General features: G+C 40.9%; 1 protein-coding gene across 4 annotated transcripts in view; it reads right to left on the minus strand.

The window, feature by feature from the left end:
- The window catches only part of ARNT2 (aryl hydrocarbon receptor nuclear translocator 2), a 90,954-nt gene that overhangs the window by 51,609 nt on the left and 16,235 nt on the right, over nt 1-23,110 (minus strand). For 3 of the 4 annotated variants that reach the window (XM_018571860.1, XM_018571851.1, XM_018571868.1), the window contains 4 exons: nt 20,677-20,788; nt 9,140-9,187; nt 4,113-4,326; nt 1,307-1,520 (listed from right to left, as the gene is read on the minus strand). In XM_018571860.1, coding sequence (XP_018427362.1) covers nt 1,307-1,520; nt 4,113-4,326; nt 9,140-9,187; nt 20,677-20,788 — 588 coding nt within the window. The remainder of the gene's footprint in view (nt 1-1,306; nt 1,521-4,112; nt 4,327-9,139; nt 9,188-20,676; nt 20,789-23,110) is intronic. The other variant, XM_018571875.1, reaches the window with a different exon arrangement.

Consider the following 23,110-nt stretch of genomic DNA (forward strand, 5'->3'; position numbering starts at 1 on the left):
CGCCTTAAATAGGGAACATTCTCCCCTACTCCACCCATTTGTATCAAGATTGGCAGGTTTTCTCACTAATATATTTTAGATGAGTCTTTGATGGAAGAGTGGCTGGGACCTTTCTACAGTAACTATGCTAAAGTTGATTTGTTGATCACCTGTGTGGCAAGAAAAATATGGTACATATCATTTATACATATTTGATTTTGTAATTCAGATATCAGACATATTCAATAAATAGATCTGCAAGGGCTGTGAATATCTGATTCCTGTTAATCATATCTGTGCTTCCTACTATGGCCATCGATCGTGGTTCAAATGGAAACAATGTTAAAGAGGAGCTTTACCCATATCTTTAAAGTAACAACAAACACACCTTTAGAAATGTTTAGTACAGTAATGACAATCTACAAACACATACTTCTAGATAATTGCAGGCTTTGCATTCTTTGCATACCTTACTTCTCTTTTCTTTCCTATTCTCATAGTGGCCATTTTAACTAAGGGCAGGTTACTAGATCTCACTTTACTTCCTGGAACTCTGACACATGTGACCAGGACATGCGACCATGCACATCATCTGAGAGGAGGAAAATGCCTTTCCCTGAGATCTTATGAGATCAGATGATCTCAGATGATTAAATGATGCAGATAAGATTTCCCAGCAATGCTCTGCTGATGTAACCTTCCCAGGATGCAACGCTTTGGCATATGACTTCATTTGTGCCAAAATGGACCAGGAAGTGGAAAAACTCTACTTGAAAGTAAATGAAAAATATGTTTGTTTAACTAAAGAATGTAAGATGATTTTAAATCAGAATGCAGAGCTGCATGCTGATGTGATTTTTAGTGAAAGGGGGTAAAGGTCCACTTTAATGACAGACAATGGCATATGCTACATAGTTTGTTTGGAGAACCACATATTGTGACTACATATACTATTTTTGTGTGTCCCTGCTTTCTTTTTTGAAAACTTTAGTAAACATATTGCATTCAAAAATATCCATCTAGGTAACTTCTAAGAAAGCAATCAGCTTCCTCCTTTCAATGTCTAATCTGAGATGAAAAGGAGAACTTGTTTGATATGAGCCACACTGACATTTTTATCGGATACTTTTATACATGAGGCAATAGCTGTTTTCAGCACTCATCTTCTGCATCTACAAAATTAAGCAATATTATTCTTGAGATAGCTCGGCCAGATTTCAGGGGGAATAATTCATAATGTGAAGTATATAGTGAAAAAAAGGCTACAGCTAAAAAAAATTTATTAGCGCCTATATCAATTTCCTAACATGCCACCATTAGAACCAACCTGTCATGGAGTTCTCTGACGTACACAGTTGCTCTCTAAGCTTCTCAATGTCATCGGGGTGTGTCTGCTCATACAAGGTACTTCCAAACCATTCTGACTGAGGCTGGTTTAGCACAGGAGTGAGTGAGTCTGACACGTAGATGACTCTTCCCGTTTCCGATGCCACTACAAACAGAAAGCCATCGGCAGCTTCCAGTATGAGATGTTTTAGCTCCTGGTAAAGGAAAAAACAAGAGAAGTGAGGGGACAATAACCATCATCAGAGTCAGAATTCAACCAGATTACTGGCCAGTCTATAGGCTACAGACACACACGTTAAAACTATTGTACATTCATTGTACATTTTGCATTGCCACCCAATGCACATACCAACCGCACTGCATGCTTGGTATGTGCATTGGGTAGCTATTCAAAATGAATGTTACTGCAGGGCAACACACATAGTACCGTGCATTTTGGCAATGTGCACTTTACAGCCTGTTACAGAAATGCACTCATGTGCTGACAATGACAGGAGAGTGGAAAATAACAGTCACTTGGCTGGAAATAGCTGTAGTTATTGCAAACCACATATGTTATTAGCACTGTATCTTAGTAAATTAAAGTGACACCAAACTCAGGAGTTAAACCTTACAAATACATTCAAGTATCTTAACTATTAACAAAAATTTTGCTTATCTGTGTATCACTATGGTCCCTGTATGTTGTAAAGTAGCCACCACTCCAAGCTCACTCTGGGATGGACTACAATCGCAATACAAATTAGTAAACCAAATGCAAGATTGTAGTTCATCACAGGAGCGAGCTTGGAGCGGTGGGTACTTCACACACAGGGACCATGGGGAACAAAAGTAGATATACACAAATAAGATACATTTTTGTTAATAGTTAGGGTAATTGAATGCATTTTTAAGGTTTAAATCCTGAGTTTAGTGTCACTTTAAGCCTTTCCTAATATCTCTTATCTATTTTTCTTTTATGTTGATGTTTGCACACGGGATGGATATTTAAAGGTAACCTGTCATGAGCCAAAATACCTGTGTAAGAAGTCACAGATGGAAGCTGCTATGCTCTCAGACCACCCACTAATTTAGACTCAGGGATGCTGAACCTGTGCAAGTGGTGTCGGTGCCTTTAAACTAGTATTAAACCTGGGTCCGTAGAATGACAGCTGCCATATCAAGCTTCTTACTTAGGCATTTTGCTTCACAGCAGGTTCACTTTAAAGGAAACCTGTACTGAGAGAAATATGAAGGCTGCCATTGCTGATCTCCTTTTGAAGCCAGACAACTCCAGACAACCAGAATTTTCATAAGCTCAGAAATGGAAGCCTTTTTTTTTCTTCTTAAAACAGCATGTCCACATACAAAATGTACCTTAGACAGCTCAAGGTCAATTGAGCTTTATTATACCAGTTCATATGTGTACATGTCTGCTGTTACAATCATGAGAATTATGTCAGTGTCTTTTTTAGTCTTTAACAGTGCTTTAATCTAGTGGGGTTGTTTTGCTAAGGGCAAAAAGACAGTTCACTTTGCAAGGGAATTTTCACTTAGCTTAGTGAATGTGGTGAACATTTACTTTGTAGAATACACAATCACCTGCAGGGTAAAAATGTATTTTTGCTGGCATGTGACTGAGTGGTGGATGTCAGCAAGCTTCACCTCATTCACTAAGCTAGGGGAAAATTCCTTTACTAAGAGAAAATTCCCTTGCAGAGTAAACAGCCTATTTGCCTTTAGTAAATCAACCCCAGTGTGTCCAACAGAAACTGGTAATTCATAATATATGTGTTGTTTGTAAAATAAAATAATCACAGAAATACTATGAAACACATTTCGAATTAACCACCTTGATTTGCATCAGTTGAATAAGTTCAGTTTGATAACCTGTCTCTCAGTGATGTGAAAATAGACACAGAGAAATACAGGAAAGGATCTTTATGATGCTGTAAATATTATCAAACCGATGCACCAGCTATCCATTATATTTAAAACCCTAAAGCCCAATTCCAGACATTTTTTTTAGTTTTGGTACTCTAAGAGATCTTTTCTGTTTATGTCCCTATGAAGGAGTATTCCACTCGGTTCATGTTCCAGTAACAAACCATCACACTCCGACACCACATGGGTGTTCCCAAAACAAGAAACAAGGGGAGATCTCCTTGAAAGGGACAAAAACAGTAATAAGCAAAATTTTTCCTTCCCTATATCAAACTAACAAACACATTATGGCTGGAGTTGTGCTTAAAGCCCATTTCCACCTTTGCGGCTGTATATGAACACAGAAACTTACTTTTTTTTGTCCTCTTCATCTCCTCATGGTTCCTTTTGAAATGGCCTCTGTGCTCTGCAACCAGTCTGTGTAAATTAACGCTCTCTATCCCCTATTCATTAGTATTCATAGTGGCAAACCCCCCAGACAGTGTATTGTGACATAGAAAGGTAGATTTGGTGTGCAGTGGCTTTGTTACAATTACTCACATTGAGGGGGTCAGCTGATTTAAAAGTCAATCCCACCCCAGTGTCAGACTGAGTTTCCTGTAAAGAAAATCTTCAATTTGTAGGACTCAGGCCCACTAAAAAATTAAAGAAGCCAGCAATGTGAGTCATGAAAATGGACACACATATACATCATCACTGCACCTCTACATTACCACAATAAATGCTAATCCCTTACAAAGGTGGAAATGAGCTTTACACCATTAATAGTTAGTAATTGTCTGGTCATATTCAGGTAGTCTATAGCCAGCTTAAATATGCCCTGTAAATATATATAGTTAGTAGAGTTTGCAAAGCATCAGCACCTGTTCTGTTAGGAAGGAGGGTTTATAAGCTCCGTCTGTTGATTTATTTCCTGTCCCTCTCATGGATTTCATATGGGACACAGCCATGCGCAGGATGGTGAGCTTGTCAGGTTTGCGTGCGAGGGCACTGCAGGTGGGAACCATGTCGGACAGCTCTGTGATGTACTGTGTCATCTTATTCCTCCGACGTCTTTCAATTTCACTGTGATTCTCTCTGAAAGCAGAATCAGAGCAGGAGAAAAAAACGGAAGAGTATAAGAATCAGCACCAAGCAGAGCCGTCCAGGGACACGGTCCCCGCAACCCAACGAACACACGTGTGTGGGGCTGGACAGGAAGTATACAAAAGTCTTTATCAGTGTCTGTTCAGCTTCCATTTTACTTTCCATTTCACTTGGATCTTGCTAAACAACCTGCTCGTTCATAAAACATTCCAGGGCCCGATTAGCTGTTTCTTTTCAGCATTCTTTTCAAACTGTAGAAAAGCCTGTTTATTTTAGCGAACTTGCTGCTGGGCCCCGAGTGTATTAAACGGCAGGGCACTTCAGCAGTAAATATACAGAAGGGTGAAAATCAAGGTTCACTCATAACTTTTCTGGAACATTAGAGGTCAGTGCACAGTCACTGTTCCGGGATTTAGTTTTTAATCCCTTTGGTTATCGGAAGGTTGCAGACCAATGCAATGAGAAAAACATAAGGTAACACTGTCTGCAAAAGGCATTTGTGAAATAACTATTACATTTATGAGCTGTTTATTGAAATAATGGCAATGGTCCCCAGGTAATCGAGCCACCAACAGCTACTAGAAACATCTTTACTTTGAGTTTCCTATTGAGCCATGAATTTATGTGTCTTGGACAGGAGCTGAAAAAACACTGGTGAAGATTCTGTAGATGAGGCATATCATGTGCTGTACATGTCAGCAGGTCACGGTATGTGTCTGTGTGCCCAGGTCTAGCATCACGTCATGCACAAATCCACTTACCGCTCAGTGATAACAAATAGCTTTCAGAGAATTGGGAATAGTCACTGATGAGCCATACAAAACCGGTTTCTGGTACCACTTACACAGTAAGTGTGGCTTGAGGCAGATATGCAACAGAACTGCTTACCTGATTCCTAATCTTATCTAAGGCAAATGAACACACCAGCCCATTGGTCAGTAGACACGTGCACTGGAGCAGAGACAGTAATGACAGCCCCCATAGCAACCAATCACATTTTAGCTTGCAGTTTTTAACCTGCGTTATCAAATGAAAGATTTAATCTGATTGGTTGCTATGGGCAAAATGTCCAGACTCTTTCCCTCTAGTCTTCACAGCCATTCGATCATGTGTGAGATAAGATCACATGTTAAGAAGACTGAACCAATATAGCAAAGTCTCTGCTGCTGCTGCAATGGAGCCAGTTTTACATTCACCTATGCAGGAATCAACTGCGGTTCCCAGACCTTGCCCAGTCCTAGTATTCGCAATATAGTCCAAAAAATGGGTGTGTTATGGTTATTGCTGGACTGAAGGTCTATTATAGAACTTGGAAGCACACCACAATCAGACATCAAAGTGATTAGCCTTGACGCGTTTCGCACACTAGCTGTTTACTTAGAAGGACCTTAATGAGTAAGCACTTAGTGTGCGATTCATGTTTTTTGGACTGTTTTGCTCAGACTAAAACAATGCAGAAATTGGTTTTATTTTGAAACTGATGCCAAATGTTTGGTTTGAAAACTTTTCTGTTGTAAAGTTCTTGTTGCCGTTGTTGAGTAACTGGCAATAGAAAATCAGTAGATTTGGTGGGAGAAGAAAAAAGTTATTTACACTGTCTTATATACAGACACTCGAGACACTGGTATTGATTTACTAAACGAGTAAAGGCTGTCCAAATAGCAAAGTGAATGTGCACTTTGCTTGGCAAATAAAGTGAAGCTATGTTTACTTCAACCATCCAATCACGTGCATGCTAGGATTTAGTTTTTTTAACTTTCCGTACACATGCTTGGGTATTCAAAGTGAACACAACTTCACTTTATTTACTAAGCTAAGTGCACATTCGCTTTGCCCAATGAGCAGTCTCTACACCTTTAGTAAATCAACCCCAATGATTGCCTACAATTAATGTAGGTAGTTTGTGAACTTCTGCATGTACAAGCACTGTCAGGTTTCTTTTAGGCATGTTTCATAAAACAGAACAAGAGCACACTACAGTTGTCAAGTCCAGTGATTTCTTAGTGAACCCCAACAATCAACTCCAATAAGCAGCAGATTAAACAACAGAAAAACAAAGCAATGCCTGAGAGTCATGTGATCTAAATGAAAGTACATTTAAAGCCATTTTTTAAAATAACTTTGGATAGCGTTGTGAATGGTAAAACCATTGGGTTCCTTTTTTCCAACTGTGTACTGTTGGGCAGATTTCCCTTAAAGAGGAACTTTACCCCCGCGGCATTTTTAACCCCTCTTACCTGTTAGGCAAGGTCATCTTCAATTCACATACTCACCTGGACAGCGAATCCAGCAATTGTCCTGCTACTATCCGCTGCTCTGCTGCCATAGCCTGGGTCCTGCGTCGCCATCTTGATCCTCCTCAGTCACTGACCTCTTCTGAGTTCAGACATCCGGAACCAGATGACATGCTCCAGGTTCATCTACTGGCTGCTCTGTGTCCCTGCTCATGCAGCCTGCTGAGATATATGACAGGGATATCCCAGGAGGCTGTGGGAGCAGCGGCAAGTCATTCTACCTAAGCTGGAGCCTAAATTTAAAAAAAATAAAATAACTGTGCAGGGGAGAAAAGTGATTTAGTGGACTGAAAATGCGCTTTAACTTCCTGTAGAAACATTCTAGGTAGTGAGAGGAGATCTCTCCCCTCTTAGATGCCACAAGTACAGTTGTCCCCATTGGACAATATCCTCTCTATTCTTGTTTTGGTGACTACAGTAAAATTCTAAAATTATTTTCTTCCACTCTCTGTTCTGGTAACAGCCATCACTAGGACAAACAGAGGGAATCTCCGCAGCGGAAACAGAGACAGCAATGCAAATTTGACAAAGGCCATAACCCTTTCCCTGCTCTATCCCAAACTTAAAAAAAAAAATCTGGCTTGCGATGTCAGTGACACTGACATTTTGGGGTTTATTTAATAAGGAAACATTTTAAAGTGCAAAAGTCGATAGCTACAATAGTCTATAGCTACAGTAGTCCATAGCTACCACAGATTTATTTCCTTGTTTTAAATACTGATAGGTGAAATCTGATTTTGCACTTTATATACAGCAATGATTCTTCTGTATGTTAAATAATGAAACAAACCTAAATAAATTACAAATACAAAATAAAAAATTAATTCATCTTGGTACACATGAGGTTCCCCGTTTTCCTCGCTCAGGACCAACAGCCTTTTTTATGAACATGACTGTGCAGTGTTTCTCCTATGTAAAGTGAAGCTTTATTCAGACAGAACATATACAGTGACACATGGAAAATACTGATTTAATTACACTGTAAATGATGTCATCATGCATGCAGTCCCTTACCCAATGCCCAAACCCATTTTTTTGTTGAACCTTCATCATCAATACTGAGCAATTAAACTCTGTATTTTCAGTGAACTGTTATTTTACTTTGCTTTGTTTGAATATTGTGCAATACATTCTTGCTCTTCTTTACTGTCTAACAGCGCTGCAGGGGGGGCGTGTTGTATGTTTGGTTTTGCAAAAATTCTGATTTAAAAAAATGTTTATACTGGTGCATGCAATTTGTCTTGCTGACAGAGTTCATGTTAGCCAGCAGGTGAATGTCTATCAATACAAAGTGTTCTCTTCACACACTGCGCTGTCCTCAGCTGCTTTCAGACCTAAGCCTGTGAATGACTGAAGCCGAGAATTGTTCTCGGTCAGACAGCGAGGTGCTCATGAGCGTGGGTGAAGGTGGTTCACCGCAGCGCATAGAAGGGAACAGTGTATACACAGCTGGACAATCTGAACATTAAGAATTCACCAAAGTTATTTTATATTCCACCTTTAAGATGTCAGGCCTCTGCTTCTTTCGATACCTAGAGCTGGAAAGACCTGCAGAATATCAGCATGTTATATATTTGACTGACAGTGGAATGCAGGCAGGACAATTAGCGGCTGCCAGGTATACACAGCTATTAATGTTGACAGGCTTGGAATCCAACTCCCACATTGCAAGCCAGGGCATTACACCCCAAAACCGCTTATCTGTGCTTCACGCTCCATTTGGAACCACCCTGCTCAAAATCACATCAATTATTTCAGATAAACAGATGTACAGGCAACATTAACACCAGGGTTAAGTATGTGTAAATATCAATCAAAATGCTGATGCAACTAGATATAGAATGGTGGATATTTCTATTTGCAAAGCTGTGAATTTGTATAAGACTGCGAAGAGTATACCTATGAATGCTGAAAACATGTTTCTGATTGCTACACAATAACTCAAAGGCAATGATGAAATATATAGGGACACACTGGGCCTCAGTGTGTAGAAAAAAATATCCTGGCGATCCATTGTGACCAGTTAAATTCTTTCCTTCACATTTCTATTTGCAGTATGGAAGAATGGACGGATAATTTGATGATATGGGAACAAAACAACAATCAGAGACTTTAGACTCTTTAAATGTGAGGCCCATAGTCAAAGGAAAGTCTTAATAAATGCTAGCAGTGTGGTAAGAAAAGACAACTGAAGGGTACACTGGCTGTCATTATTCTACTGTAGTTATACCAATGTTGTCGGCATGCATATGCTGTTTGCCCTACCTGTGCAGCTGGTCTCCCTCCAGTGGGCCATTCTCATCTTCAAACCTAGAAACAAACAACCAGCTCTCCCAGCAGGGATGACCAACCTGCAGAGCTGATGAGGACCAGGAATCTGAAGCAATCTCCTACCTTACATTTCAGAGCCTGCAACTTGTAACCATACCTGTAGAGCGAAGAAGAAAATATTAGAAAAAAAATGCAATTTTTGAACTTCCACAGAAACAAAGAGTACCCCAAACACTTACCTTGAAAATTTGCTGGGTCCCTCTCCATCTTCATCATCAAATTCCATCCTGTATAAAGAAAGAGGTGCATGAGCTGATCAAAGCCATAAAAAGTGAATGCTGCTATTCCTTACTATCAAACTCCCTACAGCTTAAATATATGTTAGGAACTAATACAGTAATTTAGATATACTTTTATAAGGGTGGAAATAAAATAGTATTTTTCATGGCAAAACAAAGCCACAGCGAGAGGGATCCCATGATACATTAGTAGGACATTCCTTTGCGAACAACTGAATGAAGCTGATACAGTATGTATCTATTGAATTAAAGAACCCCTACAGGCCCGATTGTCAGAATCTGCAGACAACTAAATCATTTAAGTGCTCCTGGAAAAAAAATATGTCCATATGCTTACTGCATGTTTACACTATGTCTTTGTTGTCATATGACTGCTTCTTTAGTCTATCTACAAACCAGATCTGGCTCTAGATAGTGACCACAGGTGGGGATTTGTATGCTTGAGCACCCTTACCATAGAATAAATATTTGGAAATGTTATATAAGGAATATATAAGGGATATAAGTGATATATAAGGCAGCCATTACCTCCTCTAGCTTTCCCATGATGCCAGATCGGCTAAAAACAGAAATTCTGCTCTGTTAGATATGGCCACACTCGTATTGTTGGTCACTCACCTGCATGGACACCTTAAATCACATTGCTGTCACACCTACTATTTACAGCTAAAATCTGCAAAAGGCAATACATTAGACACATGAGTGATAAACGGGTGATTCCTCCAGAGTGCTTCAACCTTTGTATGATGGGACTAGGTCAATTAACCATTGTTCTGGGACTCCAAAGGCAAATAGCTCATAACAGAACCCAACAATGAATGGTGTTTTTTAGAGATAATAGTATTTCCACATGGGATTCAGACCTGCACTGCAGTTAAATTTTTTGGGAGAATGGAAGAATAGTGAAAAACTAATATTCTCTGCATTTGGGATCATAAGACCATCTTCCAAAGTTCCTTTTAAAATGTTGAAGCACAACACTGTGTTTTAAGAATAAGGGACTAAAATAAAAATAGGATAGAAATAGAATAAGCCAACACTGTGTGCTGGCTTATTCTATTTTCATTTTGGATGTTATTAGGGGAAGAGTATAGCCCGGCTCATTAAGAGTTTCAGCACCCCTCATGCTTTTTTGCCTGTTTCTGTTAGTTGAATATTGAGGTGTGCAAGATACCACGTCCTAATCTATTTTGTGGAAATAAGGGACTAGCTGGAGGATATGTGATTAAGTGCATTTGTACAATGCCGCAGAAACATAGTGTGTGCCAGTGATGTGACTTTCCCCGCTATCCTGGCCCAGGAAACAGGAAACAAGAAGGAGATGTGAGACATGGGCTTGTTTTAAACAAACACACGCCTCTCTTCCCATTGATAACCGGACGATTCTTCACTCACACGGAAGGGAGGAGAGATCTTCATTCCCAAATGAATCTTTCAAAGGTAGAAAAGTGTTTGACAGCTCACATCCTATTCAGCAACAACCAGCGAGGCAATGCTGCTTTTCCCTCTAAAATGTACAGAGTGATCTTAGTGTTCCTCCCTCATTGCAAGACATGTTTTTGGCTCGGCCTGCTCTTACGTAAAATAATCTAATCTTGCACACCACCTTTCTGACTGCTATATGTTTTGTTAGGTGTATTTAGCTGGGTCTCCAGTTAGCTCTGCACATCCCGCTGGCTCTTAGTTCAGCAGATGGGCCTGTACAGGTGGGAAAATGTGATGTGGAATGGTGCAAATAAGGTGGAGACAACTTTCCACAGTACTTTGAAGCAACAGCAGCCAAGTAGGCTCCATAGCCAAGTAGCATCCACTCCAGAGCTAGTATAGTAAGTAGCTAGTAATACAAGCAAAGCACCATTTTTTCAGATCGCACTGGAACACAATGCAGGCATTGTTTTGCCATGTGTTCTGTTGCGGGCGACCGCACTGCAGATGGGGGGCGTGGCTGTGGTGCCATTAACTTCAATGCACCACCATGCCCCCTCCCGCCCCTGAACGCAGGAAGCCGTCTGGAAAGCAATAGAGTGCGTTCCAGCAGCTAACTGCACTGGAACACACTGTAACTCATGTGAAAGGGCCCTAAAACAGGAAAGCAGGACCAGGGCTCAGGAGACCAGCTGATTCTGCAGAAAATGTAAACTTTTAAATATCAATGAGCATGATCCATTTTAAGTGATTTCATCAGCATTTGAAAAAGCTTAAAATCCTTTAGACATTAATATCACTTTAAGAATTAATACGCATAAAAGTATTGGTTCAACTCACAGCTCCTTTTTTCCCCTCTACTGTTTCTTTCTGCCTGTATTTCAAGGTAAGAGATACAATAACATAGAGGTTGGATAACCTGTTTAATGCAGTACAACACTTTTGATGAGTTAAATAGTGACTTTCTTATAGAAGTCTGTACATCAGACCAATAAGAAGGTCAACTGGGGAGAAAGAAGGACAGACGTCCCACCAAACAAAGCACAGTTGGGAGCTATGCCTTAAGGATATGATGTAAGCTACTGCTAAACATTTTTTTGCACAAGATATAGGGGAAGGAACAATTAGGAGAATCTTTATAAAAACAGTAAAACCTGTATACAGGTGCCTGTGAAAGAAATGTGCTATAACCAGAGGGAACCAATCAGGTGACTGGATTACTTGAAAGAGGTAAAGTGTAATGGGGGAAATGTATCAAAACTGACAGAATCTGGAGCGGCTGTTCATAGTAACCAATTAACTCCTCTCTTCAGTTTGTTCAGTTAAGCTTTGAAACTATAAGTTATAACAGGGGTGGGCAACTACGGCCCTTCAGCTGTTGTGGAATTACAAGTCTCATGAGGCATTGCACGACTGACAGTTACAGGCATGACCCCCAGAGGCAGAGGCATGTGAATATTTGTAGTTAAAGCACAGCTGGAGGGCCAGATTTGCCCACCCGGGAGATAGAAGCTGATTGTTGGCCATAGGCAACTGCTCCAGATTCTATCTGCTTAAGTTTTGATAAAATATCCCCCATGAATTTTGGTTGTTAATACAGGCTGAACTCTATTTACACTTTCTAATGCATAGAAAATAACTGAAAATGCGTGGTTGCCAACTTTTCCTTATTTGTAACCAAATCCCTCTGTCCCTCTTTCCTCTTCAGTTGTCCCTCTTTTTGGTCTGATGTACAGATATCTATGAAAAGGTTCCACTTGACTACCAAAAATGTTATTCTGCACGTAAACCTTTATTTGATCTCTTAATTATCTTGTTTGCTATTTTATGAAGCCAGTATAAAAGAAAAGTAACAGGGAAAAAACTATTCTGGGTTTAACCTGATTATTTTGGGCATTTAAGTGCCAAGTTATAACAATGATCGGTGATTGTGATTTTGTGCTATGGGTTTCTGCCCATTTTTTCTCTCTGCCATACCAAAAAAGGACCATGTCCTCCTTCCAAGACTAAGAGACTATGACATTTGAATCTCTATCATCTTCTGAACTGTTTTGGTATACGGATAATGAAGCAAGACTCCAAGGTCAGCATATACCTTTCCCATAATTAGATGTATGTTCTGATTAGGATCAGCTATCATCCAAGCAAGTTTAAGTCCAGGGAAGACAGTCAGGGCTTGGAAAAAGGCCTTCGGAATGAAATGCCATCTTTACAACTGATGTAATGAAGACCATTTACACTTCATCAGACGATCGCAGATTCTGCTGATTCTCTGCACTTGAAACCTCTTGGGGGAAATGTGTGGTGTGCCTGTTGCTATGAGCCAATTAGACTTGGTAAACTGTCACACAACCACATAATTACTCTAAAGAGCACAAACCATGGCTATGAAGTACTTCCCATCATTTATTGTGCACAGGTTTATATACAAAGTAGATTTAAGCCAATACTTGAATACTTTGCCCACTTCCCTGACATTCAAGCCTAGTAAATACTATTATTTTATTTTGGTAACATTTTGCAGGAAATCTGCATTTATTATGTATAAATAGACTTAACTGGGAGAACAATGAAGTCAGTTTCTGGTTCTTTTTTGGAGTATGAATAAGAACTTTGTGTTCATTTGGTGACCTCTAGTGGTAGAAACAGGATATTACACCAACTACAGTGTAGACGAGCACAGCCTGTACAATTTTACTAGTAAAGGATGGGGATGGGAGATTTTAGAGAGGACGTGAGAACATATAGGGACCTATTTACACTAAAAATACATTCACATACTGTATATGTGTGTTTGTGTGGTGCCTCTTTCTTGTTTTTTCACAAGAATAAATTATAACTCATGTTAAATGTGTGTAAAAGCATCTAAAAACTGCAGCTTTACTACATACAAAAATGTGTGTGTGTGCCCATGACCTTATTGCTGGTTCACCAGTTGTCCTTCCTTGGACCACTTTTGGTCGGTCCTATCCACTGCACACTGGGAACCTCCCACAAGAGCTGCAGTTTTGGAGTTGCTCTGACCCAGTCGTCTACCCATCACAATTTGGCCCTTGTTAAAGTCATTCAAGTCCTTACGCTTGTCCATTTTTTCTGCTTCCAACACATTAACTTCAGTGACAAAATGTTCACTTGCTGCCACTTCACCTCTCAGTGGGCTCAAATGTAATTGGACAAATGAACACAATCATAAATAACATTTTTATTATTAATACTTTGTTGAGGATCCTTTGCAGGTAATGAGTGCTTCAAGTCTGGAATGCACAGACATCACCAAACACCGAGTTCCTTTGTGATGCTTTGCCAGACCTTTACTGCAGCTCGCTTCAATTGTTGTTTGCACGTGAGTCTTTCTAAATGCATGCTCGATCGGGTTTAGATCAGGTGATTGACTCAGCCACTGCAGAATATTCCACTTGTTTGCCCTAACAAAACTCCTGGGTTGCTTTCACAGCATATTTTGGGTCATTTTCCATCTGTAAAGTGAAGCGCCATCCAATAAATTTGCCGAATTTGGCTGAATGTGAGCAGACAATATATCCCTATATACTTCAGAATTCATCTGTCTGCTTCTGTCATATCATCAGTAAACACTAGAGACCCAGTGCCTTTTGAAGCCATGCATGCCCATGCCATCACACTGCCTGCACTGTGTTTTACAGGTGATGTGGTATGCTTCGGATCATGGACCGTTCCAAGCCTTCTCCATACTTTTTTCTTCCCATCTTTCTGGTACAGGTTGATCTTAGTTTCATCTGTCCAAAGACTGTTGTTCCCAAACTGGGCTGGCTTTTTTACTTTTTGGGGGGCAAATTCTAATCTGGCCTTTCTATTCTTGAGGCTTATGCATGGTTTGCACCTTGCAGGGTATTTGCTTTCGTGAAGTATTCTCTGGTAGACTTGGATAATGATATGCCTACCTCCTGGCGAGTGTTCTTCACTTGCTGAATGTTGTGAAGGGGTTTTTCTTTACCACGGAAAGGATCCTACGATCATCCACCACTGTTGTTTTCCGTGGATGTCCAGGCCTTTTTGTGTTGAAAAGCTCATCAGTGTGTTCTTTTTTTTAAAGAATGTATCAAACTGTTGTTTTGGTCACTCCTAATGTTCCTGTTATCTCTCTGATGAATGTCTTTTTTTCACAGCCTAAGGACGGCCCGTTTCATTGCATGGAGAAATCCTATGAAGGCATGCTGTGGGTTCACAGCAACAGCTTCCACATGTGAATTCCACACCTGGAATCAACTCCAGACCTTGTACCTGCTTAATTGATGGTGAAATAACAAAGGAAAAGCCCCCATCTGTCCATGAACCAGCATTTGAGTCAATTGTCCAATTATTTTTGGTCGTTTGAAAAAGAGGCGGCTGCATATAAGAACTGTAATTCCTAAACCCTTCCTCCGATATGGATGTGTATACCCCCAACTCAAAGAGCTCAGAGACTACACTTTAAGCTCAGATGCTTTATTTAACTGTAACTTGAATTTATTTTGGTAAACAGACAAAATAACAAGACTTGTGTCCAATTATTTCCAGATCTAATTGTATATATATAGATATAGATCTATATCTATATCTACATATATATAGATATAGATCTATATCTATATATATATATAAAACATTGTTCAGCAAGTGCTAAAATATCTACTGATGTGCTGTAGAGTGTCACAATGCATGTACAAGTGTATTGGAGATCCACACTATGGGGGTTGATTTGCACAAGGAAAAGGACATTTTAGTGAATGAAGTGAAGCTCTGCTGACTTCCATCATCCAGTCGTGTGCAAGAAAAAATACTGTTTTGTTTTTTTTCCTTGCACATGACTGAATATTCTTTGCAAAGGGAAGTTTCACTACTAAGCTCCTGCACTAAATTCCCTTGCAAAGTGAATAGCCTATTTGCCTTTAGTAAATCAACCTCTACGACTCCATGCAGTCCTAAACACAGGCTTGTGAACAGGGCCAGAGCACTGCACAAGAGGCTCTACCCAAGTTACAATTCTGTTAATATTAAAGTTACAGCTTGTGTAGCATTGTGTGCCAACATAACAAAAGCTGTGCTCCACACCAAGCATGACTTTTTTTGGCAGACCTTAGCCTATTTATCTTTTGCCTTTCTGTATCTCTTTCTGCATTTCTCAATTGCAGGGGAAGCTAAACTTTGGCCCTTCAGTTGTTGTGGAACTACAAGTACCATAAGGCATTGCAACACTCTAACAGCCACAGACATGACCTCCAGACGCATGCTAGGAATTGTAGTTTCGCCACAGTTGGAGGGCCAACGATTGACTACCCCTGCTCTATTGCTCACGAACAGAAGTTAGCTTTGTCCTTGTGTAGAATAAATACATGGCCTGGTCTGCTGGAAAGAAACTTGTGTGTGTGCCATCATGTGGTCATATTTGGTATAACACCTTCTTACCAAACTTATTATATCATACTGCTATGGGCAATCTCAGCCACCTGTAAAGATAACTGGTAATAAATACTATGTTATAAATATTATACACTATATAACCTAATATGTGAAAAGCCATGTGCAACATTTGTCTGCTTGCTAACAATGAATATGAGCATGGAGCCGGTTTCATTTCCAATGAGAAAGCGGGGCAGCGGGTAATGACCCGCCTCTGGCTTCCTGATTGGTCAGGAAGCCAGGCTGCCTAGCAACAAGTAAAGCCGGCTTCTTAGCCAATCAGGAAGCTGGGAGGTGGGTCATGACCTGCCGCCCGGCTTCCTGAAAGGCTAGGAAGCTGGCATCACTTGTGGCTAAGCAGCCTGGCTTCCTGACCAATCAGGGAGCCGGACAGCACCTCATAACCCGCCACCCGGCTTCCTGATTGATCAGGAAGCCAGGCAGCCTCTGCAAGTGAAGCCGGTGTTCTTTCGATAGAACACCGGCTTCATAGGCAATCAGGAAGCCAGGAGATGGGTCTTGATCTGACGTCCCGGCTTCCTGATAATCGAGGCATACGCCACCGGTATTGGTACTCGGTATTGACGAGTACCGAAAAAAAATATGGGTGCTTGTACTTGATACCGAAAAACCAGTATCGGAGCATCCCTACTTAGAACCCCAAGAGAAATCAAGTTATGTCCTTTCCAAACGAGCCTAGACAAGCATATACATCTAGTCTGGAGATACATCTCCATGTTATTTGTATGATGGAGCTGCAATCTGGTTTGAGACTTAAGTCAGGTATACATGGGTCTATTTTTGAGCCCTCAGTGCCCCTTTACACTGAGTGGCCAGATTATTATGACCACCTGATGTTTCCAGGCAAATTAGCTAAAATTAGCTATAATTTCGTGCTGAAGTTGCTAGAGGGCCAGACCATTATAAATAGGGAAGCAGGTTGTTTACCACAACTAGAAGTAATTTTTTTCTGAAGATAGGGGTAAACAATGCGATTTAACAGCCTTTGAACGTGGGATGATTGTTGGCGCTCAAGCCATTGAGCGAGTATCAGCAAAACAGCAGAATTCGTTAAATGTTCAAGAGCAGCTGTTGTTAAAGTGTTTAAAGACTGGACTGTAAGCCGAAAATCTGGGTCTGAACGTGCGAATTGTGGCCGTCAGCAACTAGTCCATGTTAGGGCAGAACGGAGAGTGGCAAGACTGGTACAAGGCAACAGAAGGGCAACAGTGCAGTGTCAGATTCCTCGCATCACCTTTTCACAGCTCGTGGAGTCACGAGGCGGCCCAACAAAGTCATCTCGTGGAGCCATCACGTAGCCCAACGAAGTACTGATGGGGTGGTCATAATAATCTGGCCACTCAGTCTATATCAGAGTCCTCAGTTCCCCACACACATTAGAGTCCTCAATCCCAGTACCTCTGTGCAAACATTTTGGGGCACACTTAAAGTGACACTAAACTCAGGAGTTACATCTTAAAAATACATTCAAATACCTTAACTATTAACAAAAATGTATCTTATTTGTGTATCATTAAGCTGTAGATCCTCAGATCATCTCTGAATTGGTGCTGACACTGTCCTTCCTTCTGGAGGCGGGGCTACTTTTGCTCTCCATGGTCCCTGTGTGTTATGTAGAGTAGCCACCACTCCAAGTTCACTGCTGTAATGGACTACAATCTCACATTTAGTTTACCAATTTGTAGTGACATTGTAGTCCATCTCGAGTGTGAGTTCAGAGTGGTGGCTAATTTACAACAATGGACCTGCATCAGATGTGAGGACCCCGAGGGACATACTGCAGCCAGAGTGTAGTGGGAGAGGTGAATGCTGACTGCCGCAGGGCCGAGGTGAGCATGTCTTCTGTATTCCGGCCCCTAGAGAAAAACGAGCAGTTAACCCTTGCAGTGCGGGGGTAGGTCCACTGCAAGGCTTAACTTTGTTAATTCCTGGAGTTCTTCTTTATATGTCCAGAGGGTTTGGGAAAACAGGTGGGTGTCACTTTTCTGCTTACATCCCCATGGTCCTAATTTCCTAATAATTATAATTCCTCTACATCTAAGCCAAAGAGTCGTAAAACACAAAACTTTTCTTGGCTTTACCATGGTAAAAAAGCAAAACAGATGTTTCATTTACAAGGAAAGCTTGGCTAATCACAGATGTTTGATACGTTTCATAGCAGAAGGATTTTAAACCTGAATTAGCATATTCTTTATATTACCACTGCTAGTTATCTTGAGTGTAACAACAGTAACCACTTAGACTTGTAATGCACTGCTATAGACAACAAGGACTGTTTGCAATAATATCAATAGAAACATACCAACTTACAAGCATATCTAAAGCATGCAATTGTTATACCCAGAAGTGCGTGCACATAGCTTTAGGCCTTGTTCACACCAAGCGCGGAGCGGGTGCAGAGCAGATCAGTTGCAGACCGGATCAAAACTGCGTCCAATGTATTCCAATGGTATTTTTTGCTCCAGTTCACATCGCAGCGTGCTGTTCCAGAGCAGGTCCAGAGCAGGTGAAAAAACTGCGGCAGGCCCTATTTTACCTGCTCTGGATCTGCAAATGCATCAAAAACACATGCAAATGCCTGGAACACACTGAAAGCCCATTTTAAACGTAAACATTTTTTTAAGCCAAAAATGCGTCAAAAACGCTTCTAAAAGACTAGCGTGCGTGTGCAGAAAACTGACCGGATCTGCTCTGCATTCGGTGTGAACAAGGCCTCAGTGTTCCTACAGTCTCATCATCTGAGGCTCTCTATTATGTAAATACCGACCAGTTCAGAAGTACCAGCTTTTGTTTACCATTCTCTTCTTTCTATTGCTCCTTAGTGGTCCAATAGTGATGGACATGAAGTGGGAAGGGGCTGAGCAAAGCACCAATTTCTGAGATGAAGCTGGCATTTGTATAATACAACATCCTGGGATTCGAGGCTTCTAGGGTGTTGTAGGATTACTAAAGTTATATGCAGGTATCTTTGCCCAAGCTGGTCAGATCATTCATGATTTGCTTTGGAATTAAATAACTAAAGAATAAAATAAAAGCACAGTGTATAGTCAATTTGTCATTTAAAAAAATATGTGAACAAGAGTGGAGTTGTTGTCCAATGTGATCGATGAGGTTTCACCTTTTATTCCTAGGTAAAAATAAACAAGGATTGAAGGCATGGGATTGGTCATTAGGGCAACCATTTACCTTTGTTCACATTTTCTTTTCTGCAGTGTTTTTTTTATAATAAATAAGTCAGATTCATATTCCAGATAATAATTATTTGACATACTTACATTTGTCCAGCTTTGCCCAATGCATGTGCCATACCTGATCGGCCGCTGGGAATCCAGTTAATGACTGTAGTTGCCGGAGCTACTACAATGCTGGCACAGCTGCTCCAGGTTTTCTCTGCCCCAGTTTTGATAAATTACCCTTAATGGGGGACATTTATCAATTCTGTTCCACAGGTACAATTTGCGGCAGATTTAAGACATATTTATCCTACTATTTTTATAAATTCCCCCTGAGGGCTACTTCACACCATACCTGCATAAGAACTGTGTGTGTCTGCGCAGCTGCAGTGCAGTTTTGATGCGTTTTTTGGAGCTTTCCGGTGCTGTTTTTTTTTTAGCTTAAAATGAGCTTTCATGTACAGTCTAGTGCGTTTGCATGTGTTTTTGATTCGTTTTGATGCGTTTCGTTGCGATCAGGTACAGCTACAATGTAGCAAGCAGGATTTTTTCTGACTGCATTGGAACGGACTGCACTTTTGTGAACAGAGCACCAGAAATCCCATTGGAAAGCAATTTTGATGCAGCTGCCAAAGCTGCATCTGGTGTGAACTAGCCCTCAGCTGATTTAAAATAGCATTGTGACTGAATACAACCTGCCCCTGACCACTTCTTAATTGTGCATTTGTTTTAAGCTTAACATTTTTATTTTCTCGAGTTTTCCCATAATTCAAATTTCTGATGTGTGCATATCACAATACCTATTTGCAGGTGGAAATGAAAGCAGAACTATCCACTATTCTAAGGTCAAGCAGCTACAAACTGCTCCAACAACAAATCTTAAAGCATATTTCCACTTTTGCAGTCAAATTTGATGTAACTCCTTGATATGCATCTTCTGACACTGCTTACCAAAAAATAATGGAAAAAAAATATTTCTTACCTTTTAGATGTTTTGTTGCAGCAGACAACATGGCGGCTGATTCCAGGTTTATCTGAGCACCTTCACAGTGATCTGTCCTTATAGAAAGACTTAGGACCGAAATTTAAGGATTGCATTTCCTCATTAATTAATGAACATACAATGGAGAAGTCCCCCACAGCCCCTCCTAACATTACAAAAGAAAAAGAAGCACATAGAAATTCTAACCCTTCATAACCCAAGTAAAAGCAATTTAAACATTTTTAAAATATGTTTTAGCTTATGCTATGTGAATGAGAACATGTAACAAATATAAAACAGGGGTTATCCTAATTTGGCTGCAAAAGTGGAAATACATTTTAAGTCTACTGCCAACAACAGAAATGTCTGTCTGATTAGACAATAACATGGAACATTTTAGAGGTCATATCCCAACATTTTCCTTTAGAACTGCCCCAAAAGCAACATGGATGACTTACCCTGACCTTCGTTTTCCTCCACGTCCTGACATTTGGCCCGCCATCCTCACCTGTCCTGTCGCCATGGCAGCAACTGGTAAAGTGACAGATCCTGGGATGTCTGTGGTCATCTCTGGGAATACAAACAACTCATCAAAATCATTGTCAATCATCAACATCACGACTATCAGCACATTATACTACAGGTTTATTCAACATATCATACCCAAAATATGTAACCTTTGTGTGAAGGTGACACCGGGCCCTCCAACATGAACCATTCTACAAAGAAAATAATAATCTGCTCCTGGACTCCTTTACCTTTCAGATAAACATGATAAATAATTATTTGCACGAGTAACCTGAGATAAATGAAGCCATCTGTCTGGCTGGTACATGGTAGCTCAAACGGAGCAGAGTGTTTTATACGTTCATGTTGTAGGATCTTTGGTAGAACTCCAGGCAAACATAGAAATATACTAGACATGTGCGTTTCGTTTCAGAAAGATTAGCTTTCGGACGCATTTTCGGAAATTTGTACATTCGGATGCATCCTAATTTCTGAATGACAGAAATAACAATTTCCGATAACAAAAATTTCAGATGCTTCCGAATTTCTTTCCCAAATGAAGTTTTATTGTGTAAAGCATCAACTTCAAAAAACTTAAAAGGGAATTTCAGTTAGCGGTAGTATGTACAAATTTTTGTTACGGACGACTTTTTGTTGCAGCAAAGTGACATTAGACAAAAGAAGAACAAATTACTTCTTTTTTTTTTTAAGTCTGCAGAAGAAAAACAAGAAAGCATGAGGTTGGCCCCCCCCCCACCCCCAATTGTAGGTAGGTAGGATGGTAGGATTGCTAAGAGGAGAATGTTAGGAGGGCACCCCAAGTTAAAAATAAAAAAAGTGAGTGGGGTTCTCCCCAAAAGTCATACCAGGCACTTTAGGTCTGGTTGGAATTTTAAGGGGAACCCCACCTCCAAATTCCTACCAGACCCTTGATCTGAGCACAGGGCCGGCAAGGCAGGAAAGGGCATGGGGACACCCTCCCTGCGCCATACCACGTGCCCTCGGCATTCGGAGGGTGTCCCCCGGCCGACGGGGACAAGGGCCTCTTTCCCACAACCCTGACCCAGTGGTTGTGGGCGTCTGCAGGCAGGGGTCTTATTTGCCTCAGGGTACCCTTTTAATTAAGGGGCCACCCAGATGCCGCCCCCCCCCTTTTGGATAAGTAAGGGGTACTTGTACCCCTACTCATTCACTAAAGGGTTAAAAGTAAAAGTAAAAAAAGAAAGTCCTTTAATTGAGAAAAAAAACAAAGACAAAAAAAAAATGGCTCGATCGATGTAATCCAGCATCAATCATGATGAACGACGCCCAAAACCGGCCCGAATGTAAACAAATGGGCGAAGCGAGCCGTGACGTCACGGTGGCTTGTTCTGCCCATTTGACATTCTGAGCTGTCAAATAACACAATAGCATTCGTGAGCTCCTGATTGCCATTTGGGCCTGTGGGCCGAGGTGTCATAATACTATTCATATTATACCTCGCCTCACAGTGGCGGGCGGCGTTCCTCGTGATTGACGTTGGATTACATCGACAGAGCCATTTTTTTTTAAACCTAGAGAACGCTAGCATAAATTCGAAAATCGTCCGAATCCCAAAATGAATTAACTTTCGGACCCGAATCCCAAAAAACGAAATAACGAAAAATCCAAAAGGAAACTAAACAATTTTTTGGCCAGAGTGTGTCTAAAATACACTTGATTTTTTTTTTGACAATACAAAAAATAGAAAACAATAGGCAAGCCTAAATCACCCACCCACAGGTAGGGGTAATGTCATAGTTACAAACATCATAGAAATATACCAAAACTAGTCAAAAACCAACCCAACCCCCCACCCCCTCACAGAGAGCCATGTGCCATACTAAGAACCCAAGGTAAATAAATGAAAAACAAAAAATATAATGAGAATGATGCAGCCAGGTCACAACCCATCCCAAAGGATAGTCAGGCATCCCTGACAGGTTACAGACATATTGGAGAATAAAGCCCAAAGTGCAGATGGCAACACCATGTTCACTGAGGAAGTTGGTTAGGGAAAGGTAATTAGGACAGCCTACATGTGAACTTTTTTACCCGGAAAATGAAAATGACACAAGTAATTAGTTCGGCTCACCCAATGCCCCACCAACACACTCATAGCCAGAGTAAAAAAAACCTCTGTATATTGAACACATAGGGGTCTATTCACAAAGCTGCCGAAGGATCTGGCCGTAGCTTCGGCCGATCCTTCGGCTGGCTTCGGCCCCAGGACCCCTTCGGTTCAGGAGAACCGAGGGGGTGCTGTACGGGCTATTCACAATAGCCCGTACAGCTCCCGATCACGGCCGAGCAGCTCAGTCGAGCGCTGAGCCGTGCTGAAAGCCGAAGCTGGTCGAGCGGCCGGCC

The sequence above is a fragment of the Nanorana parkeri genome, unplaced genomic scaffold (assembly GCF_000935625.1).
Source record: "Nanorana parkeri isolate BGI_ZX_2015 unplaced genomic scaffold, ASM93562v1 scaffold42, whole genome shotgun sequence".
In the NCBI taxonomy this organism is placed as follows: domain Eukaryota; kingdom Metazoa; phylum Chordata; class Amphibia; order Anura; family Dicroglossidae; genus Nanorana; species Nanorana parkeri.